This window comes from Osmerus mordax, chromosome 1 (genome assembly GCF_038355195.1).
Source record: "Osmerus mordax isolate fOsmMor3 chromosome 1, fOsmMor3.pri, whole genome shotgun sequence".
NCBI classification, from domain to species: domain Eukaryota; kingdom Metazoa; phylum Chordata; class Actinopteri; order Osmeriformes; family Osmeridae; genus Osmerus; species Osmerus mordax.
In genome coordinates, this window is record NC_090050.1 from 11,454,602 (window position 1) to 11,472,010 (window position 17,409).

The 17,409-nt window shown below is 43.2% G+C and overlaps 2 protein-coding genes across 3 annotated transcripts; both read right to left on the bottom strand.

The window, feature by feature from the left end:
- Positions 1 to 1,047: 1,047 nt before the first annotated feature.
- Positions 1,048 to 6,603, bottom strand: LOC136942019 (guanine nucleotide-binding protein G(i) subunit alpha-3-like). 2 transcript variants are annotated; one of them, XM_067234759.1, is made up of 9 exons: positions 6,329 to 6,603; positions 5,752 to 6,133; positions 5,510 to 5,552; positions 5,190 to 5,331; positions 4,760 to 4,917; positions 4,183 to 4,311; positions 3,877 to 4,006; positions 3,599 to 3,752; positions 1,048 to 3,288 (listed from the first exon to the last, which is right to left on the bottom strand). In XM_067234759.1, exons 2-9 carry the CDS (start codon positions 5,867 to 5,869, stop codon positions 3,098 to 3,100), a joined length of 1,065 nt encoding a protein of 354 aa, XP_067090860.1. In that variant the 5' UTR covers positions 5,870 to 6,133; positions 6,329 to 6,603; the 3' UTR covers positions 1,048 to 3,097. The 2 variants fall into 2 exon arrangements, with proteins under 2 accessions (XP_067090860.1, XP_067090852.1); XM_067234751.1 differs by having other exon boundaries at positions 5,752 to 6,603.
- A 2,809-nt stretch (positions 6,604 to 9,412) lies between these two features.
- LOC136950090 (G-protein coupled receptor 61-like) lies at positions 9,413 to 10,813 on the bottom strand. The gene has a single exon (XM_067244192.1). The coding sequence runs from the start codon at positions 10,811 to 10,813 to the stop codon at positions 9,413 to 9,415; it is 1,401 nt and encodes a 466-aa protein (XP_067100293.1).
- Positions 10,814 to 17,409: the final 6,596 nt, after the last annotated feature.

Sequence of the window (17,409 nt, forward strand, 5' to 3'; positions counted from 1 at the left end):
TTGTATTTCTGTGTCTAGATAACTGCTTCTGGATGGCTTGAATTGCTTTCCGTAATTTGACCTGAATCGCTTTCCATACTTCCTTGCAGATTTCCTTCTCCTCTCTTCCCATCACTTGGATTCCTGGACCCTGCGCTTTAGGAACAGCAGGCTCAGTCACCTATTGGTTGTGTTTTATGATGTCATAAGACTGTTAAAACCTTTAATTTCTAAACTGTCTACTGTCCCATTCCTTCCTCACTACCTCCAGACACCCTAAATGATCCGTTAGAAAAGCCCCCAGTAGGATACACAGTCCCCGGCCAAACCTGAAGGGAGTTGGCAAGCATATCCAACCAATCGAGCTAAGAGGGCTACACCTGCTGGACACAATGTGGATGATGACCTTTAGAGGGAAATATGGAGAAAGAAAATGACAGCAGATGGAGAATAGGCTGTCTGCTATGGTTAGTATCTTAGATATCCTGGCTTATTTCTGGCTTTGTTCATTTGTATTGAAGAGTTTCCAAAGCTGCCAATGGACTGGACTGCTACACGTATAAAAGGAAACATTTTGAGAAGGTCCAGTGTATTCACCAGGCTCAGACATTGCTCTTGCCCCATAATTTTTTGTGTTTTTATCTAGTAAAAAAAGTACCTGAAATGTTGTTGGTTTTAATCGGCTGACTGTTTGCACCTGGTGTAATGCAGTTGATAAGTTTTCCTTAGCTAATTTGAATATGTAAGTTCAAATAGCCAGGCCTACTCTGGACTTAAAGAAAATGTTCACTGCACACATTAGACATTTATTTTGTAAATACAAAGACAGAATAGCGGACCTAATCTCCTAATGCTCAACTACTGACAAGTCTATCATCAGTGGCACATTTAGCAATGTACTATTTCATTTTGACAAACTTGTACAGTAACTATACGTCTTGTCTCGTGAAAAATTAAACATTCTGAATAAATATATAGTGAAACTGTTTTTCCCCTGTTTATTCTGTCTACTAATCACTGAGTTGTGATACAACTTTGTCCCATATTGCATGTTGTGCTTCAACAAAAAATGTTCTGAAAGTTTTATTTTAAAAAGGAACATTCATGGTGTTCAATATATTACACACATTTGAAATGTCCCGATGGTAAATTAGTAAACTTCAGAAGGATAAAACTGTCTTCAAAAAACAAGTATTCAATAAGGCCACAATCTTCAGCAAAATGGTCATCTCTATACATAATAATTACATACAAAGACGATACCAGGAAAATAGGCAACACTCCGGGATTCGAGGCATCAGTATACATAATTTAAAGCTCAACAATACCATGCTTTTGTTTCCCCAGCTATCATCCATCCTAAATAGTCATGATATATACACAGTAGTAAAAAATAATCACATTTCATGAAAGAAAAATATATTCTGAACACTGAAAGAGTGCTTTGTTTGCAAATAAAGCGTGTTTCTGTACTTTTGGTGATAGAAGTATTAACCTATTACAAACCTATTATTCTAAAATGTTTCTAAACACAGTATTAGAATTACTTCTGGATTTTTTTAAATTCCAACTTGATCATTCTACATTGCTGTGTAACAATCCAAGTTTTTATACAGCATTTGATGTATACAGCACAATGTAGTGGATACTGCGGACTGTAAAACACTGTACTGTAGCCTTAAGTGGCCAAGCATTATATTTTGTTGCAAGTAGGAATCATGAGCTGGTGTCATTCAGTAAACAAGGGTTATATTGTTGGACAAAGAGCTGAAACTAAGCCATTGGCTTGTTTGCTTTATTACGAGTGAAATATTCTGCTGTCTCTTGTTGAAATGAACTAAGAATTGCAGTGTGGTTAATTTACACTTATGAATCTTAATGGATCTGTGCCCTTAATGTATCTGTACATTTATGAATCTTAATGGATCTGTGCACAGCAATAAAAAGACAAAGGAGTAGGAAAAGGTAACCAAGATTTTGAGAGAATCTTACATAAGGCATGTTTAAGCTCCACATCAATGATGAGTCATAATAAACCAGTAAAGTTGCTACACAAGACATTGCTATAATTTCCAAAAGTTGTGTAAAACCTCATTGCACAAGCACACAATTTGTGTATCACATCACGCAACACTTATCGAACGTAATTTGTGCACCTGATCACATCTTTCAGGCATAATTGAGCATATAAATTATTCTGCCCCTCCAAGCAAAAGGGCAACAATGAGCCATTTGGTAAAAAAAAAATCTGTAAATGTCTGTTGAATCTTACGTCTCAGTTGTTTTGTGTTTTAGAGAAAAGTGTAGGGTTCTGATCAGCAGTAACAAGTACATTCTTTCTCAGTTGCACTCAAAGAGCAATTTCTGCCCTTCTGCGTGGGAGGGGAGTATTGTTTTTGTAGATAGAATATTATACACAGATAATGACAGCCAATGTGCACCAAATTGTTAATACTAAGGATAATAAGATGGCTGACCAGGGCAGAAAAGCTTTTTGTATTGTTTGGTATTATGTTTGAACAAATCAATCTTTATTTAGGACCACAGTTAAGATTAGAGAATACTTAAGTATTTCGCAAGTATATTGTCTGTGTAGCACCTTTAAGTTTCATAGAAAACATAATACTTGTAATGGATTCAACGCTTGAAATGGAGGTTTGGTAACACCTGTGGTATTCCCTTACATACATGGAAAATAATAGTCAGGAAAGTGCCATTTTAACTAAATTTGCATTGCATATAAATCAGAAACATAAGACAAAGAAATCCACGACAGCCAAATTTACAAGGCCTGCAGGACCACAAAAGGTTTGACACATCCTCTTTCCTTTGTCTAGCAAATATCTTCTCTAGCTCTGATGCTAGCCTCCCCCAATGAGTTAAAATGACAGGTGAAAGCCGGATCCATATACAGGTGACACAGTTTGAAGTTGGTCTACAACTAACAATTTGGAACGCTGCAAGTCCATCATGTTTATAATGTTTAAGTGTTTTCGACACTTTATGGAAACTATCATAGAGTCAAACTTGTTTTAAGCGAGTCGGGCTTCATACTGTCCATGCAAATGCATAGCAAGATGTTTCTAACAACAGAATATTCCAGCCAGGTGCAGCGGTGTCAGTACAGACCCACCTCCTTCAGGTTGTTCTTGATGATGACGTCAGTGACGGCGTCGAAGACAAACTGCACGTTCTTGGTGTCGGTGGCGCAGGTGAAGTGGGTGTAGATCTCCTTGGAGTCTTTCTTCTTGTTCATGTCCTCAAACTGACACTGGATATAAACAGAGGCATCCTTGTACGTGTTTTCACCTGGAACACAGAGGAGCACAAGCATATGTCGTTAACAACTCTGAAATACTCTGTTTTTCATCACGAGTCCAGTACCATTATATTGATTTGAGAGACTCTAGCCTAAGAAACTATTTGGTAAAGTCTTAACTTATCATCTCGACAAACAACTGTATGGACACGCATCTCCATGTGGTTGTTGATAAACTATCTACACGTACCAACACACTGATAGTTCTATTGTACTTATGCTAAGGTTCAACTGCACAATCAATGACCTCCAGGAAATGTCTTTTCGTAGGATTCATCTTTGTTTTCAACTAAGAAGTACCTGAGTATTCAGGGTAGCAGATGGTGAGTGGGCTTTTATGGATCTTGTCCTCAAACAGGTCCTTCTTGTTGAGGAACAGGATGATGGAGGTGTATGTAAACCACTTGTTGTTGCAGATGGAGTCAAACAGCTTCATGCTCTCGTGCATACGGTTCTGAGGAAAAGCCATAACCATTAGGTGGGGGAATCATCTCCGTCCCAGAGATATACCAATGCAAACGCCAAACGAAAAATATGGAACGTAACTCTATACATCGCTGCAATCCCCTCCAACTCACCATCTCCTCGTCCTCGGCCAGGACCAGGTCATAGTCACTGAGCGCCACACAGAAGATGATGGCCGTGACTCCCTCGAAGCAGTGGATCCACTTCTTCCTCTCGGACCGCTGGCCGCCCACGTCGAACATCCTGCGGGGAGCGAGAGGAGAGAGACGGCATGAGGAAATGAGAATACGACAAAGGCACAACAGTAGTTCCTGTGGTATTGAGACTGTGCAGCAGAACGAGAAGTCTATTTTGGATCACGGGATGCAGAGCGGGCCAATCAGCCGTCTTAAGTCATTTTGTGTCGGATGGGGACTCACTTAAAGTACAAGTCTTTGAACGTGAAGTGTGTCTCCACTATGCCTGTGGTCTTCACTCTGGTCCGGAGGACGTCCTGCTGAGTAGGGATGTAGTTCTGTTGTGATATCCTGTCCAGGTCGTTCAGGTAACTGACGGGAGGACAGTGGGAATTATTTCCATTAATTTCTAAAACAAACATTTTCCAAAGAAGGTGACAGACGGAAAAGGATGCACAAAGCACGCATTCAGTCTCATACAGTATGGGCTGAGTCCCAAGTCATAAACTTCAGCTACCAAAACAAGCCCAGAGACTTGCACAGTAACTTGTTTTATGCCCTCGGGCCCTCAGACTTGTCTGTATATGTCTTGCTCAACTGTTGCAACAGCATTCTGTAAAGCCAGAAAAACCTCATCCTCCTTCGACATCCTCATTGGTATGAATCAGGAAAGCTGTGCGTCTTGACCTTGGCATGATCCAATCTGACATCCATCCCCACCACCTGCCATGGCCCCTCCTAAAATGTAGCTTGATTCTCTGGGTGACAGGACCAACACGCTGCAGCGTAAGCTTCGGACAAAAATGACTGGAGCTCTTACTAGGAGGCGGAGTCGTTGAGCTGGTACTCTCTGGACCTGTTAAAGCACGTCTGGACACCACCGTCCTGCCATAGCCTACTGATGATCCCTGCCAAGTCAGGGGTCATGACTCCTTCCTCTGCAGAGCTGGCCAGTGCAAAGAGCTGACGGGCATCATCCTGGAAACACAGTACCAAGAACTGTTGTCTTCTATCTATCATGACAGAACATGCGAGGGGGCTATAGTCAAGCAATGGAGAAATACCCCAAATGAAAGTGATACTGTGTTATTGTCTTAAAATTAAGAGTTTCCTAATATGGATTATTTAAACACAACCAACACTAAATTGTCAGATTATGAATGAATAATAAATCAACAGCCAACATGGTGAGATTTATTTTTTAAATCCTAACCTATGTAAACCATATTAACAGCTTGAGGGGAACTTACTGATCGTGCTGAGTTCTCAAAGTCTATGGTCAGCCTCCCCATTGCCCTGATAATAGCGATGATGGACTGGATAGTGTTGCTGTAGACCACCACCCTGTACTGGCTGCACTCTTCCTGAGAGTATCCATCCTCATGGATGATCCTGGAGAGAAACAGGGATAGCATTGATCTGGTTGCCCTAAGGGAACTTAATACAAGAGCCTATTAAGGTCAACATAATGGTGGCTAAAACTGTTATCATTGTGCTGGATAAGCAGCTGGAAATCATCTGACAAGAATCCACCTATAGGCCCCTGGATTTGCCCTTAGCTCATACTTACTTCATCTGTTTCACTATGGTACTCTTTCCAGACTCACCAGCACCTATAGTTGAAGGGGAAAGTCGAAGAAGACGAACAGAAACACTTTTAAGAGGAAATCCTCGAAACAAACGAACCCCGTTTGAAATGCTGTTTTAGCCATCCTGTGATATTTTACGTAAACATCAAACATATCTGGTGATGATCTAGCCTAACTATGGGGTGAAATCACGAAATAAACACAGGTTTTCGATTAGACTCACCGAGGAGCAACAGTTTGACTTCACTTGACGCCTTTTCCCCAGCTTCTCGTAGGTTACGATCTATCATTTTACTCCTTTCCATGGCTGCTTTATCCTCGGCGCTGATCGTACAACCCATCTTGAATCTAGAAATCTGATAACCCAAGGATACACTGGTATACAACAATTTCGGTCTTGTCAAGCCTTGGGGAAAATATTCGGTTTCGAATGGATTTATTTTCTCTCAGTGAAATGAATGAATCTGCATTCTTTAACCGATTAAACTATCAGCACATTTTGCGCATTGAACAGTTCTTTAATCCTCAAAAAAAGAGAGAATTGTCCATGTGATGTGAAGTCACTGACGCTGGTTACGACGCATTTCCAATACTGTAGAGATGTGCTATGAAGAGAATGAGGAAAGGAAAAAAGGCGTTGGCCAGGCAGCAAGGCACCCAAGCAAAACGTAGCAACGGCGTTAACGTTAGGGCTATATTGGCTATCTAACAAACTTTTATATGTAGCAAGTGACAGTTTAGACTTTTATAGATTAAAACGAATACCGCTGTAACACACACATAAACTGAGTTGAACTCACAGTTAGGTTACAGTGGGCTACGGCGTTACAGTAGCTAACGAGCTAGAGCTAGCTTTTCCTGCTAACTTAGCTCTACTGAATTGCTCGGTACAAACTTCTTCCAAAAAGGTCAACTGGAGTAGACTTATGGAAAAAATATATATATTATGTTGAAAAAAATTATAGCCGCTTTTAACAGAACTATGTTTGCTGTTGATATATCCCCTTGTACCTGATAAAGAACAAAAACTTGTCAAAGCAAGTGAAAATAGCAGAAGATCGCTAACAAAAATGTTTACTTTCAGCATCAACATGTGACGCGAAAACATGCGGAAATCGATACAATTGACTGAGGATGATGGGTAATGAAGTTTGCACCAAAAACCTATTTAACATTTCCCAACAGTAGCATTACGACCTGTACTGACAGGCAATTTACTGTATGTATATTAATTAATGTATAACAGTCGACATATTTTTCTTTAGAATTACTATAAGTCAAGTAAGTTTCTCAGGTTTCTCAGACACTCCTCCTACCACCTACCTACAGTAAGGCAGAGAAATGTCACTGAGTATATGTTGCCATGGGGATGGAGGAGCCCGGAAAAACTGGGGGCGGTTTGACTGAGGTCCTTTGGTAAGGTGTGAGGCCTTGAGAACCAACATTTAGCTTGGTTAACTATATGCATGGTAGCCTATTTGTTGACAGCAAGTTCCATTCCCATTTAGATACATGCTTATACATCCCTCTGTTAATACATCGAGGAAGAGTTGGGTTGAGGTTTCCCAGTATTAATCATATTTAATCAGGACTGTTAGTGGTGAGTCAGTTATGTTGACAATAATAGACATACCTATTCTCTCTTGGCAGACAAGCCTACATTCAGCCCACACACAAGACGTCCCTTAGCTGTCAGTCACTTGGGAGAGAATGAAATGTGACAGGATCCACCACACCCTTTGTAGTGCCAGTTTCTCTCCTCTTTTACTTGAATGTCAGAGCATTGACGTTGGCTTTGAAGTTTTAAATGTCGCCTGGAGGTCAGGGTGTTTGAACTGCATCTTCCCCCCTCTCTTTCCAATGGAATATCAAAGCAACCAGGGCACCAATCACACATGGCGTGAACAGGAGATAGGGAGAGAACGAGAGAGAGAATGAAAATTGAGCTTGAAGTGTAGAGAGCAATAACTAAAGTCTGTGAGTGATAATAAAGAATTAACTTCTGGGGGAGTCACTGATGGCTGGTACAAGACATGGCAGGTATATAACACTTAAACATGAACAAGCATTAAGTTCTATTGTACGTAATGGTAAGATCGTATTTAATATACAGTACAGATGAAATCAATCAGTGAAAAAAAACATTTTAGCTTGATTTTGGACGACAATAACAAACACCTACATTTTGTCATGGGCCTTTTGATTGCCTAACATCAGCATCAGATTTAAATCTTAAGTTTCTGTGCAACTTATCAGAGGCTGTAGGGTTTGTGACAAGCCACACCCCAAAGCCTACAACATAGTTTATAAGCTTGTTTCAGGAAGGCACAAGGAACCATATATTTTAATTCATCCAGTTCTTGTCCCACCTGGTCTTGTCCCATCAATGGTAAGAGTCATTTAATATTGTTTGGATTTTTTTTTTATTACAGAACACACAATTGAGTGTCAGTTGTGGATTGACCTGAAGTAGAAAGTCATTACTGCTTAGAAAACAGACAAGGTTGAAGGAGAGGGAATAATATTGAGCATAATGTATGTTTATCCATGGAGCAGGGTACATGGAGAGCTAGAACAACTTGTCGGCCACATTGAAGAGACCAACATGGTACAGTGAACTATTGGAATGTAGGGCTAATTGTTAGATTATGAATTAAACTGTTAAAGAATATGCTATAATCAATGTGTAACAAATAATATAGTGAAAAAGCAATGACAAGTTAAAGTGAATCTCTTTAATAAACATAACACATACAGCAATAAAAGTCTACTCAAGTGCTGGGCTCCTCCATCTAAACTGAACGTATTTGTAGGTCAACTGACACAAGTAATTCTGTATGTACTTACAGTAGGCCTAAAACTCCCTGGGAAGAATTAAAAGACAACCAACCTAAATGTTGATACAATTAACTTGTCTCCGTGAATGGAAACAGGATGTGTTAAGGAAAAGGCCTACTACAAGAGCTACCTGTAAACAATGGGGCTGGTCAATGCCAATGTCTTTTTTGTCACAGATAATTCCCTCTTGTTCTTATTAGGTCATATCAGTGGAGCTCTGTCAAAATATACAGTATTGTAGTTCTCAAAAATGTATAAAAAACATATTGATGTATTGTCTATCTGGACAAACAAGAGGAAAAGTGCCCAATTGCTGGAAATCACACAAATTAATGTAGCATTTGATGCAACGTACAAATCAGCTGACAAGGGAGCTTACTGAAATAATTTAATTAGAAATGTCTTTAGCGAGGTATTTCCCCTCTCAGGGTTTAATAGAAAACATTTGGTTCATGACTATTTATTATGAAGAAATAAACATCAAGTAACATGTAAGAAACTCAACGAATATGATGAACAACATTGCCTCATTAATTGGCCGGTCAGTTATGTTTACTTACAGAGTAACATTTTATTGAAGGCTGGTTCTCCAATAGTACAGTACAATATTGTACTTCTTTAAACTGACAGTAACAGTTTATTGAAGGCTGGTTCTCCAATAGTACAGTACAATATTGTACTTCTTTAAACTGACAGTAACAGTTTATTGAAGGCTGGTTCTCCAATAGTACAGTACAATATTGTACTTCTTCATACTGGCAGCGTGTTTGCAGGAGAGTCGAAGTAGGTAATCAAAGAGAATGAATTGCATTGCACTACGATATCGTTGGATGAGTTAAAGAACGTTCAGTACAACAAAAATGATGACAATCAAATTCAAGAATTGCCTCTTGCACAACTTTGTAAGTCAAGATAAATACAAACATTCTTACTAAAAGAACACCTGGAAAACAATATATTTTAATTATCCAAAAGACAAAACATACAAATCAAACCTTTGAATCGGAGGCTGTTTTCACAACAAACATAATTAAATCTATTAAAAATTAGCTATCTGTTATGATATGGTTATTTTTTATGTGGTGATGTTCAAGAAAGTCTGAGGTTTCCTCTGCTATTTGTCCTGGAATACGGAAGTCTATGGGGATGGGCTGGGGGGGTTGTGGGGGGTGGGACTGGGTCAGGGCCCGGCATGCCTCCCCCTTCGGGCTGGAGGTGCTGTGGGAGTCTGGTAGTTCTAGGTTACATCCAGTCCCCTGGAGAAACTGCAGAAAGTTCTCCTCTATGGAGCCTTCACGGCTGGGCAAGCGGTCCTCTTCTTCTCCCCTGGCTCTTCGGAACAGGCAAGGCAAGTGTTTGCCCAGCTCCTCTCGGATCTGACGATTCAGACAACCATAGAAGAAGGGGTTGGATGTGAAGCAGAAGTAGCCAATCCAGGTGACCACCTCTTCCAGAGGGGCCAGGGTGGCTGGGGGGCTGGAGGCTAGGGCTGAGTACATGTGGAAGGTGAAGTAAGGCAGCCAGCAGCATAAGAACTGCCCTCCTACTGCTGCCAGCACCGCCGCTGCCTTACCCCCTCCAAAGGGCCTCTGAGGGGTTCCCCTACCCTCCCCTGTCCCTGTTCCAGAGCTGGTCACCATGGTGGAACGGCTGCTGAGTGATTCAGAGCGCTGGCGCCGAGGCGTATCCATCCAGGTGGGCAGCGGCCCGTGGTGCATGGCCGCCACCCTTGCTACCTTGAACATGTTGCAGTACACCACCAGGATGACCAGCAATGGGCACAGGAAGTAGACCAAGGTGAAGAGGACCATGAAAGCAACACGGTTTGACCCCCCCCCGGTCCAGTGCAGCGAGCAGCGCCTGTGCCCCTGCGAGGGCGGTGAGGGGACCCCGCCACCACCTCCACCGACACCAACTCCCCCACCATCCAAGAAAGGAGTCCTGCCCCCCTGCAAGGCCCATGCCAGCACGGGCAAAGCCGACATGGCTAAGGCTTTGACCCAGATGCCCACCAGCACCGAGACCACCAGGCCCACCGTCATCTTGACCTCGTAGCGCATGGGGTGGATGATGTAGTAGTAACGCTCCACGTTTATGGCGGATATGGAGAGGATGGCGGCGCTGACCAGACACACACTCAGAAAAAGGTAGCTCCGACACAGCGCCTCGCCAAAGAATGCATGGCCTGAGAGCATGCCCAAGGGCATGAGCACCAGGGCTGCCAGCAGGTCCACTAGACACAGATGAAACACAAAAGCAAACTTCCTCAGCTGCGGGGCCTTGGCGATGACGGCCATGACAGCCAGGTTGCCCACCACCGCCAGCAGAGCCATGAGCAGCATGGCTAGCAGGGCCAGCCACTGGGAAAGAGCCCCGCCCTCAGGGTACCACAAGGCTGAGCTATTGGCCTGCGCGGAAGGGTGGGAGGAGTTCCACATTGGCTCCATGGGAGGGCGGGACGAGGCAGGCAGGCGGGGTCAGTCACAGGCCCATCACCCATCCTTCACAGCCAGGGGGTGCGGGCAGGAACCAGATGTTTGGTCTGGGTTGGGGGTTGGGGGGTAGGAGGGATGATTTGTTGCCTGGGCAACGATACCTTGAAGTCACCCTGGTCAGGCAGCAGTCACCCTGGAGAAAAAGAGAGACTCAATTATATAGAGCAAAGTGGATGTGTCCTAAATTTTTGTCTGTTCTTAATGGCTCACTGACTGTGAGCCAAACCTTGTACCTTCACACCGTTCCTTTTGAAACCAGTATCCAGTATCATTTAGAAGAATTCTTGATGGACTCTTGGAAAGACCAGCCGTCAGCTCATGTCATCTTTTACTAAATACAATTAACAATGAGCCTTGCCGTACTTTCACAACTTGTTTAAAACAAGGTTTCAGTAGACTCATCTCTAACCCAGACAAGCTTCCCTTGGCAGGCTCCAGCCCCTCAGAGCTCTTCACACACTGGGTGGCAGAACCTTGCAGGATGCCAAGTTATAAGTGTTTTATAACCACAACAACAAACCAAATGCCCTCCAGTGTGAGTTTGTCAGCAACATCTTATGACGGTGTGTTACGCAGCCTGTCCCTATACACAGATTGAATTGACCTTTGCGTCTGATAGCTGCTCTACGCCTCTCTCATGTGTCGGCTCATTGCTAACAATTCAGTGCTTGCCTTTGATTACTGATTATGATTGGTCTTTTAATTATTGCATTTCAGGACGCAATTTATGAACTTTTAGTGCAGTGTGAAATGAAGAGGATCTTAAATATCACCAGTGTAACTGTTATAAAGAGTTCTAGATAATGAAAAAAGAAAGGTAACCTGTAGATATACAACACTGACAAACTCCCCATCTCCCAGAGAGATTTAAAATTCCCACAAAGACATTACTCCTTTCTGACAAGAACTGAAAAGAGGTTGGAAAAGTTGTGTTTATCATGTCAATAAAACACGTCTTAGAACAAAATAATTCTTGTCCTACTAAAATGACCAAAGCCATCTATTAAGCAATGGTCATTTTTGTGATGACATTTTGCAAAATGTCATTACATTTGCAAGAACTCTCCTCTTTGCTTCTTATTGGCCAAAACCTTTAGGTGGAGAAGGGGTAGAATCATCTCAGGCAAATATCCTGCCTTAATACAGCACTGAGGAAACATTTGCATCGACACTCATAAGTGCCTCGAACGAATGTATTATAAAGTCTGGATAAAGGTGTGCCCAGTAATATCACCTGGTGATACACACACAGTCTATCACGGTCTTGTGTGCTCCGACACCCTGTTCCTCTTGTTCTTGCTTGTTCTGTAGCTCCGTCTGTGTGATGATTCTGCTTTTTGTCTTCTGCCCGTAGCCTGTGGTCAGACTCTGTCTGCAGAGATCTGATGTACACTACCACCTGCTCATGGTGACCGCTTTGTAAATGACAGAAATGGAGGAAGCTTTTGAGTCTGGGGAATCAACATTTGCGAGACTTAGTCATTGTGGGGCATGGATACGTTTCTGTCCATGTTAGCTTCCACTTTAGCAGTTATGCTAATCATCATGCCAGGCACTAAGCCTTAACTAATGCTTCTCTGCCAGCCAACCACCGACCCCGCAGGTTCCCCAAAACACACGCGCGCACACACACAAAAAATGCATACACAAATGCGTTTGTGCATACGCGCACAAGTTTGCTTGTACACAAACACACACACATCCACATTACATCTCTTGCCTTTCTGATCCTCTTTGAAATGTCTCTTTCACAGATCTCTGATTCTGGCTTTATCTACCCATCAATCACAATTCCATTGCAGACACACATACATGCACATGCACACACACAAAGAAAAGCCAAGCTCATGCCCTATATTCAGTTTCATGCGTAACTCCCCATTGCACATCATCATATATTATGTTTCCATCAGGCCCATAGAGAAAGACAGAACAGGGGAGAAAGACAGAGAGAGAGAGAGAGAAAAGAGAGAGAGAGAGAATAATATACCTGGATCAGCCAGTGGGTGCTGATGCTCTCATCTGCTACCCTGGTCTTTGAAGCTGTGAGCCTGGTTAGCTCTCAGTGCCGGGATCCATGGTAGACATCAGTCAGCAAGGTTTGCTGTGTGTACGGGTCTGACTGAGGCACTCCCCTCTCCATTAGCCTGCTTCTCTCCTCATCCTTCTGTGTGTGTGTCCTAGTCCCTCGTTCTCTCCTCTGTAGCTCTGACAACCAGAGATTTAGAGATGACAGAGGGGGAGATAGAGAGAGAGAGAGAGAGAGAGAGAGAGAGAGAGAGAGAGAGAGAGAGAGAGAGAGAGAGAGAGAGAGAGAGAGAGAGAGAGAGAGAGAGAGAGAGAGAGAGAGAGAGAGAGAGAGAGAGAGAGAGAGAGAGAGAGAGAGAGAGAGAGAGAGAGAGAGAGAGAGAGAGAGAGAGAGTAACGAGAAGGAGTGAACGGTGTCCCCCCTCTTTTTGCTGATGCAAACGCTTGCACACACACACACTCACACCACACTATACACTCACATAGGCTCACTCACTCCTTCTCTCTTGCACACTCACACACAGTGACTGCAGGGATGGAGCAGGAGGCAGGGAGAAATAGGAGCAAACCCTACCCTCTCCGCTGGGTCTTAGTGCTAGTGCAGTCTGTCATATGCTGTCTCTTGGATTCGGGGGTTACTGCTTATAACGTGAACCATTTCTGCAGACAGCAATGACAGAGAAAAAGGGTCATGTCAGGTTCAGGTTTTGTTTGTGTTCTTTACTTGTGTTTGTAAATAAATGAGGACACACAAAACCCCTCAGCCCAGGTGTATTTGACCTCTTGACCTCCAGAGAACCTTATCTTGGGTTCCTACCTTTCCTATTCCACTGAATACACCTGTCTTGACACATACACAAACACGCACACACTTACTCGAACCGACGCCCATGGCACCATTGTTTTAGTAATAACCAAAAGAGTAAAGATGGCTGATGGTGGCAATAATACACACATTGACAAAGACATTGATTAGGGCTGGGTCCTCCAGCGACCATTCCTTCCCATCTGACTGCTGGGATAACACAGCTGCATCCTGTTGCCACGGTGATCTTCTCTCCAATGGGGAGGACAGACAGGCAACTACTGATGGACGTTTTCATCTCGTCCTCATCGGGCTCATTGCACAGCTAGATCATCTCCTTAGACGCCCATGCACAACAATGAACCCTCGACCCCGACAGCTGATGCTGCCCAACGCAGGGCCGACCGTAGAGGTGCAGACAGCCACAGTGTTCATCATTTGCATTTGAAATGACGTTATGGATAATTGATGCATATGGAGCCTTTTCATAGACTGTGTTGCCGACTGTCTCTGCCTCCTTCCAATAAGGACTGCACTTGCTTTAATCAGAACAGGTCATCCGTCACAGGTCATCCATCATACTAAAAGAGGGACTGTCTGTATTCAATATTGTGTTCAGTTTTGCTGATTGTGAATATCACGTGCTACTGGTTAGTGAATGCCGGTTAGCATTTCCTTCATGGGCCCACTCTTTAGTAAACAGGGAGTCAGTTGGCTGAGCGGTGAGGGAGTCGGGCTAGTAATCCGAAGGTTGCCAGTTCGATTCCCGGTCATGCCAACTGACGTTGTGTCCTTGGGCAAGGCACTTCACCCTACTTGCCTCGGGGGAATGTCCCTGTACTTACTGTAAGTCGCTCTGGATAAGAGCGTCTGCTAAATGACTAAATGTAAATGTAAGAAGCCAAATAACGTCCAGCAACCCAGCTTCCTGACGACAGACGCACCTTCGTTCATCGCCATGCACCGTGCTCTCATTCACCGGTGCTAACACGATTATCTGATCCAATCATTTACTAAAGATGGCTCCCCCCCCAACACACACACACACACCCCTCTGATGTAGTGTGAAGGAGAGCAGGAGTGCATGTGTGTTTACTGCTGTGAGGTTGTCTGTGCGCGCGGGTGAGTGTGTGTACGTCGGGGTGTGTGCGCGAGTGTGTGTACGTCTGTGTGTGCGTACGTGGGTGTGTGTATCAGGTGTTGACTCATGACAGAAATAGTAGATTCTTGCTCGCCGGCAGCACCAATCACTGCCACCGCAAATACAATGGTTACCACGGCAACCTTGAAAATAGACTGCATTCCCACTCAGAAATAGCAAAGGGCACTGCACTCACCCCAGAGCCCCCGCCGCCAATAATAACTAACCACAAATACACACACACACACACATATCAACTACACTCATAAATACAATCATGCAATTAAATATACCAAAAACACAATTATAGCACCTACACAAACAATCAGAACAATAATTCACAGTCACATATGACACATTAATGGACTTAATGTCAGTACACACATTATCAAGCCTCATGTTTAGTGGTATCTGGCTAACACATAGAGTACTACAAAATCAACCCTGAGAACAACAAGACAAAAGGCCAATCCCATTGCCAAAATGACCGTCAACAAACAGAAATGCTTGAGTGTTAGGAGATGACTGCACTTCTGTGAGGCAGGTTGATTTGCAGTTAGAGAGAGGGGTGAGTGTCTGTGCGTGTGTGATAGTCAGACAGTTAAAGTTGAAAAGACAAGATGTTGTTTGTGTGTCTGCTTGTGTGTGGGTGGGATGATGGATGGATGGGCAGGAATGTGGCTGAAATGTAGGCATTCATTGGAACTACCATTAAGATGTCAATCACTGGCTCCATATAGTAAGCTCTGTGGTCTCTGAGGTCACAACGGCTTGTTTATCGATTGGCTGTCCTCATTCATTCGTTCATTTGCCATGTTATTTGGCCTTTCCTAAAACGATATCTAGTGTTCATGTTCTATAGGATGCTTTTTATAAACTGATCAAGCAGAATTTTACGCAGGTGTCTACATTTCACTCGTTTTAAATTTACATTTACATTACATTTAGTCATTTAGCAGACACTCTTATCCAGAGCGACTTACAGTAAGTACAGGGACATTTCCCCGAGGCAAGTAGGGTGAAGTGCCTTGCCCAAGGACACAACGTCATTTTGCACTGCCGGGTATCAAACCGGCAACCTTCTGATTAATAACAGCCATCTGACCCCTTTTGCTTACAGATGTAGGCTGGAAGTTGCCCTGCCCCCACTCATATAACACAGACTTGACTGGCTGGAACATTCTGCTTGCCTTTCTCTATGGGAAGGTTTCAATGTAATCAAACTACCCTATGGTGTGACCTCCTCTTGTATGGGAAAGAGTGGTATACTTGGTAACATTCAAAATGTGTTACATGTGGTACTGATTAAATCATTTGCATTGCTATTAAACCTTACCTTAACAAGTCCTGCTCTTATTTAATACTAACAAGTCTTTGCAGGAATCAAATTACCCACATTTCAGCATTATTTGCAAATAATTATACGCAGGCCATTCCAGACTTCTTTCAGACCATGGGGCTATGATTGATTGTATTGCCATTATAAAACCCATAATACAGGTAGGTTGTCTATTTATACATTCGATACAAATATCTGTGCTAGATAATAAGCGAGTCGACCAAATGGTCAGGTCTTTCAGTCACTGCTGTTTTAAAAGTCACATATCTCTGCTAATTAATAATGGCCACTGTGAGATGCACCCACTCACAGTGTCTCTCAGCCTCTCCCAGGAGTATCTCGGTACCACTGCTATATCTGCTAGAGCCTGCGCATCCACGCTGCAGCAATGCTTTAAACAGGGTGGACTGATACGGTCTAGCCCTTATCTGGTGGACAACTCAAGTCATCGTGAGTAACATCAGTCCTGTGCCACAGTAAAACAACAACATAAGGTTAGGTTTCAGTGTACATTTTCTGAGTGAGCCAGGAGTGCTGTGACAGGAAACAACCTGCTCCTCTGATCCAGGTTCATAGTGCAGCCTAGGAACAGTTGCAACCTAACTCCAAGGCTATACTGGGTCTGAACCAGGTGGTGGCAGTGTCTCATAGCACAAAACACTGCCAAATCAGGAGCTCACTCGGGGCAGAACAAGTTCCAGCTGAACCAGACCTCAGGGATCAGGGGGAGAATTTTTCTGAGCACTTTGAGTAGCTCCTCGCTAATGACAACCCATTCTGGGCTGGTTTTCCACAAGTGCACATGAAGTACACATAGCACTAAACTGCTAATGTAATCAGCTGGGCTGGACAATTATTTTGTTGAACAAATGAATGAAAGCACTCAAGGAGCCATTTCCTCACCGTCTCGTTCTCTGCAACACTCCTTAAAACATCCCAATGGCATGACTGCAGGCACACACACACACTCACATTATTAATGCCTTTAATTTAACTGCCTGGGTGATAGAATTTGAGATTCAATGCCAATGTGTTCAGACCTGATCTGACTTGGCATTTTACCACGTATTGCAGGTATACTGGATAGACAGACAGAGTTCCTGTAAACAGTATCGAGAGATCCATTTGAAAACTATTTGTGTTTTGCCTTCAGTTTGCCGTTTACAGTAAGAAGGAAGATGCATCTCTGGGCATCGAGGAAAGAGCACTCTTCTATTGCCAAGCACTGAAGAGGC